The following is a 6084-nucleotide window of genomic DNA, read 5'->3' on the forward strand; positions in this document are numbered from 1 at the left end:
GGCTGGGCTTCGAGTACAGTTTTGAGGTTATTGGTATTTTCCCTTCCAGCGGCCCGCACGCTTTCGTCCAGCTGCTGGAAGTGGTTTTGCTCGTTCTTGGGCATTCTAACTATAATGGACTTCCCTAAATGCTACAGTAGCCTATGGGATGTTCTCCTAAGGCTTTGGACCCCATTCTTCTCTCTCATGCTAACCCATGTATTTGGGCCCGAGGAATGGGCCTGAGCTTTAGTGCTCCCAAGTAGCCTAAAGCTTTCATCCCTCGTTCCCTCAATGGGCCCTGTGAGTGCCCGTACCCATCCATGCCACAACCTTCTCAGCAAGCCCCGAGTGATTACGTGGCTTGGGCCCACTTGAGCTTGTAGCATGGCGTGATGGCATCGCATGTTTATTCGTTGTGCTTGTGCTTGAGTTTAATTGTGCTATAATAAGCCGAGCTCAAATTAAATAACACCGGATAGATTCATGAGCGTGAACTTACATAGCCGTTGCGTTTTTGGCATGCTTGCTTAGCGTGACCCGTGGCTCGCGTAGGCGTTCTACAATTCCCTATTATGCCCCGGTCGAGTTTCTTTTGTAATTAATTATTTGCACCGGGCTGACAATAAGCTTGGGCCTAACCCCCTGGATTTTTGGGCCTCAACAATTATATAATATCCCATATTTAAGATAGTATCCCTATTTTTAGTATCAATTAATTGGCCAAATAAATGGGCTCAATTAATTGACCTATGAGATACTTTTCTTGTCCATGTGGCGCCTTGTAATTGGAAGCCAAATTATTTGCTCCCACATCCTGCTAGTCTGGTTTTTTAGCGATGTGAGTCATGGATGATGTATGTTGTTGGTATGGTTTTTGAGCAATGTGAGTCGTGAATGACGTCTGCGTGAGTTTGGATTTTGAGCAACGTGAGTGGTGGTGGAACGCGACTGATGGTGATGCGAGTGGCGGCTGCTGCGATTGGGTTTGTATGGTTGTTGCAACTGCAGAAATATGTTGTGGTTAGGTCAAGAGCTAGTCATGATTGATTGCTCTTCTACCATCTCAAATTAGGTGAGAATTATATTTCATTGATATTAGAATGTACAACAATAGGAAGGTTATATACTAAGCCTAGGAAACTATTCGGGGAATGTAATTATGATCTTATAATCTTGCAGAATCAAATAGTCGATTTAGACTAATTAGGAATGTACAACTCATTTGACAGAAATAATGCCACCCTATAAATGTTATATTAACACTAGATAAATCTGATATTGGGAAGATTCATGTTAGATGATATATTTTTTTTAATTATATCTTTTGGGGTGAGATTTAGTTATAAATTTACTCTCAATATGTATTGTCCAATTTTAGTATTTTTGTTGAAAACTTTGTTTTAGGAAGTCCCGTTGCTCATTTACACCTCTAAAATCTCAAAGCCCCCTGCTTGGATTCAAATATCCTTTAACTCCAGTGTGGACAATTTGTAATGCAGTGTGAAGAAAAATAAATATAAAAATAAAAATAAAAATTCCAAGCCCTCTGGTGCTCTTTCAGTGGTGAGGGAAGGTGGAGAAATGAACCCAAGGGGATGTTTAGTGTTTAGTCCAAAAGTTGAAAGGCCCATTGGGCCAGTCAGTGCATCATCTTTTCCCGCCAAGCTGAACCCTCTTCCCGCCAAGTTGAACCCTCACGTACAAATTAGCAATTGCCTTTTCGCCCTCTGCCATTAGGTAAAACACTTCTATCTCTTTTGACCCAAAAAAGCAAAAAGACTTCCATCTCTCTGCAAGGGGCTACTATTTCATAGTTCTTACCATTTTGTCCAGGTAATAATTTCAGTTCTTACCATTTTAGTGTTTTAAACCCTATTTTTGTTACAAATTTTGTAATTTAGCTTTTCGTTTTGATCATATGTTACCCTAAAATTCTCATTTTTCCTTCTCTTGGATATTACATCACTGATTTACTATGATTTTTATATCAGTAATAGGAAAAGCATATAAGTGATTCTTTTTCCACTTCAATCCGTTTTTAATTAGGTGGGTCAGTTGTGGATGTTGTGCTAATGTGGTGATTTTGGTGTTCTTTTCTCTGTGGCACTTAACCACAACTGGCTTAACCCCTTATTTATATTATTTTAGTGTTTTCTTATCAATAGATTCATGAAGAGGAAAAGAAAGTCTACATCTTGTGCCACCCAAATAGGGAACAAGGATGACCACATTCAAGAAATGGGTCCTTTTATAACAGATCTTCCAAAGTCTACCATTCACATGGTTCTACTTAAGATCCCAACAAGGAGCATTCTCATGTGCAAGTGTGTGTGCAAGACTTGGCATGGTCTAATTTCGGACCCTGAATTTGCTCAGCTGCATTTTGCACAAGCAGAGGTCTTTCCTATGGTCCGGCCCTTGGGTCCACCACGCGTGTCAAGAACCCTTTACTTGGTTGAGCCTGAAGATAGCTCTGGTTCGTTTTTGAGGGACTGCGGTGCATATGACCGTTATCGTGAGCGATCTGATTTCCACATGATTCTTTCCAAATGTAAAATCCCATTGCGCAATGCTGAGCAAGTTATCAGTAACCACGGTAATGCCAATGTGATGCTTGATAGGAAACATGGCACTACAAGAAAGCCTTGCATCAAGATAAGGCGAAATGATCACAAGTACAATGTGGTGAACTCGTGTAACGGCTTGCTTTGCCTGTCTGAGCCATTCTCCAATGACCCTGCTGTTGTGTGCAATCCAATAACCGGAGAATTTATAAACCTTCCCGAAGGTTCTAAACCTGAGAATGAAAAGATTTCAATCGATTGTGGATTCGGATTCAGTCCAAGGACTAACGAATATAAGGTGATAAGAATGTTTAAGCAAGGGACCCCTCGTCCCAATAGGGTGGCTGAGATACACACACTTGGAGCAGGTTCATGGAAATCTGTTGGTAGTGCTCCCTACTTAGCTAGTAAACTAGCATTCCCCACCTATGTGAAAGGAGTGCTTTATTGGTTTTGCGATGAATGGTCAGGTTTTACCATAATTTCTTTTGACTTGGATACTGAAAAGTTGCAATCAGTTCCATCCCCGCCTTTTGGACGGGAGGAATGTCGTAATGCGGTCTTGGGAGTTTTGGGAGATAGCATTTGTGTGTGTCATACTGATGGTCTTGAAATTAAATTTTGGACACTGAATGATTCTGGTGCACAAAAACTTTGGAGGAAGAATATTTCGATTGATACCGAAGATGCTGGAAGGTGGCCATATGGATCATTCAAACCCATGAAATACTTGCAGAATGGATGTCTGTTGATGTTTAATTCTCATACTAATGCCTTCTTTTACTATCACCCAAGAAACCACAGTCCGTTCATTTTTCTTAAGCTTCGTGGGTTCAAGTCAGATTTTGAGGTATTTAGTCATGTTCCAAGCTTTATTTCACTGAAGGATATTCTGGTGGGGAAGGATGTAGAAGTACTGAATGTAAATTCAAGGTAAAGATTTAACCTTTTTGCATTATTCTTTTACCTTCTAAGACTTAATATGAATTGGTTGTTGTAGTCATGCTTTTTGTTTTGCTATTGGGAAGTTAACTCGTGTGTGGAGTTGCTTTATAGAATATGCCTCTACGTCAGAAGGCTTTATATATGGACCAACATTTATGCATGACTGTCATCTAAAGATCCATAAATAACTCAACATGTTCATGCATTGGTTCCCAATCAATTTGAACTGTCGTCTATGTTTTGATTCAGTCTTCGATTGTACATGGTTGAGTTTTATCTTTTGGGTAGATGAAGAGCTTATTTGAATTTCTAATGTTGGAAAACAATAAATACATTTCTCATTTTGGAATAGCCTTATGTGGAAGCCACTTTTTTCAAAATTTCCATTAGCCATACCTTTTTTGAGGGACTGGGGCAAAGCAATTGAGAACTTCTATTTATTCTGTTTTGTTATTCTGTTTGCTTATCTGTTTTAAAATGGTACTCAGTAAGCCATTAAGAGAACATTAACCTAACACATTTGTTCAAGTATTTTTTTTAAATTCCTTGGAAATGACCAGTATCTGTTCAAGTATTTTACTTTTTTAATGTCACAACTGCTGATACAGGTGTGCAGGGTTGAAGCTGCTAGGAGAGACCAAAGCCCTTTTTCTGGAGGAAGATATTGCGGAGTTGGGATCAGATTTTTATTCGACTGACAGTTGCGAAGATTGCGAAGATTGAACCAAGCACCCACACACCACACTGGAGGAGGTGATGCAGTCTAACAATGAGCTAAAACACCATTTTGATAAAGGGCTGTGAGCGCCCTTGATTAATATTATATAGTTGGACACCAGAACCTTAATTGGCCTCTAACTTAGCGACCAGCTAGTGTTTTGTTTGATGATACTTCAAATATTTTTGGATTAGAAGTTAAATTTCTTGTTATGTTTAAGGAAGTACAGTGATGTTAAAGGCTAATGGTGATGTTAAAGGCTTTGCTTATATCAACTTTGGTTGATTTGGTGAATGAAGTATGTCTTCAGTACACAAAAATAATTATTGACGCACTTACAACTCCTTATGGTGTTTTTACCCATGAGCTTAGGTTCTCTTGATGGACTGATGGTTGATGAGGCTGAGGTTTGTTTTATTGTCAAAAGCTAGAACTTGTTGTAACTGAAAAAATAAAAGTCGTGACTTGTTAACTTAACTGTGGCCACCACGGAGGATTTGGAGCTGAGCAATCAGAATCAGATGAATCGAAATTGTCTCTCTCAACAAACAAAAGAATCTTGAAGTTGGGGAAGTGAAGCCACAATCAAGCAACAAGTCTTTCCAACTTCTCTCCATGATCACATATGAATGAAATTGTGAGATTTGTCTGTATGGAAAACATATGAGAGGAGGACAGGTCCGTTGCACGACGAACCCACAATCAGTAGACACTCATTGACACTTAACTGCACTATGAATTGGAAAGGTCCCAAAGAAATGCCTCCATATGGGAGGAAGAGCAACCCCTCAATTCTCATCTCCTCTTCTGTTTTCTTTTGGGTTAGTGAAGAAGTTCATTAAGTGTTTTTGAATCAGAAGCCTTTTGTTGTGATTTCTTTTGAGGCATGCTCATATCGAAGTTCATCATGACTTCTATTGGGCTATGCACTCAATTAGATCCTGCTCCAAAAACCCTTTATCTAACACTTCTCATCTTCTCTAAATTTAGTTCTACCTCGTATTTGAAGAGTTTGTTACCCAATTGGTTTTTGTCATGATTAACATATTTGTTCGCTGTTATTCGCAATTAGATCACTGGAAACCAAGTTTTCTCCAGATTTATCACATGTTTTGTGTTCGCCTAAAGACTATGCCCTAGTGGGTGGGACTGCGACTCTTCGGTTGGTTTAGTGTTTCGGTTATCTTGGGTTTTGTGGGTTGTCATTGAGATTTAGTTTAATTGTAGTAATGTGGGCTAGTAATTGTTCGTACAACTTTAGTCTGCTTTAGTTTTGGTTTTTAGCATGTTAGTTTTCTTGTCCTCTTGGGCTTGGTTCTTTAGATGGTACAAGCGATGGTCTAAACTAGAGAGAGAGGGGAGGTTTGTCACACACACACACACACAGAAGCACTACCACAGTGCCATAGGAGTTCAACTTGAGACCACTATTTTGCAAGTCAAAGCTCTTTTCCACTATGCTAAACTCCATTAGCGTCATTTCGATATCTTAGTTTGTATTCTTGAACTTTATTTTATTTAAAGAACTTGTTTTTTTATTTAAAAAAATAGAAAAATTTATAATATAACTCATTTCTTGCATTGATTATATATATAAACACTAAAACCTATAAATTGAAGAAAAAAAACCCAAAAAAATGACCAACTGATATGTAAAGTAGCACTATAACCCTTGCATTGTGATTTTCCCAAACAAACAAACAAAAGCTCTAATAGTAGTGTTGTAATTTTTAGGTTTTTTAAGGCTTGTGTAGTATATTTGGTCCCTTGGAAAAGTCAAAATGGGCTTAAGCCTAAGGTTTGAGTATTGTAGGGCTTTACCATATGTCATCTAAGGTTTGGATGGGGAAATAGGACTGGGAGATGTAAATAGCA

At 38.8% G+C, this 6084-nt stretch overlaps 1 protein-coding gene across 1 annotated transcript; it reads left to right on the top strand.

The window, feature by feature from the left end:
• The first annotated feature begins 1733 nt into the window (after positions 1-1733).
• LOC110773044 (F-box/kelch-repeat protein At3g06240-like) lies at positions 1734-4453 on the top strand. Its single transcript, XM_021977530.2, has 3 exons — positions 1734-1815; positions 2148-3479; positions 4100-4453. The coding sequence occupies exons 2-3, from the start codon at positions 2152-2154 to the stop codon at positions 4212-4214; spliced, it is 1443 nt and encodes a 480-aa protein (XP_021833222.2). The 5' UTR covers positions 1734-1815; positions 2148-2151; the 3' UTR covers positions 4215-4453.
• Positions 4454-6084: the final 1631 nt, after the last annotated feature.

Source organism: Prunus avium, chromosome 3 (genome assembly GCF_965620075.1).
Source record: "Prunus avium chromosome 3, drPruAviu1.hap1.1, whole genome shotgun sequence".
In the NCBI taxonomy this organism is placed as follows: Eukaryota; Viridiplantae; Streptophyta; class Magnoliopsida; order Rosales; family Rosaceae; genus Prunus; species Prunus avium.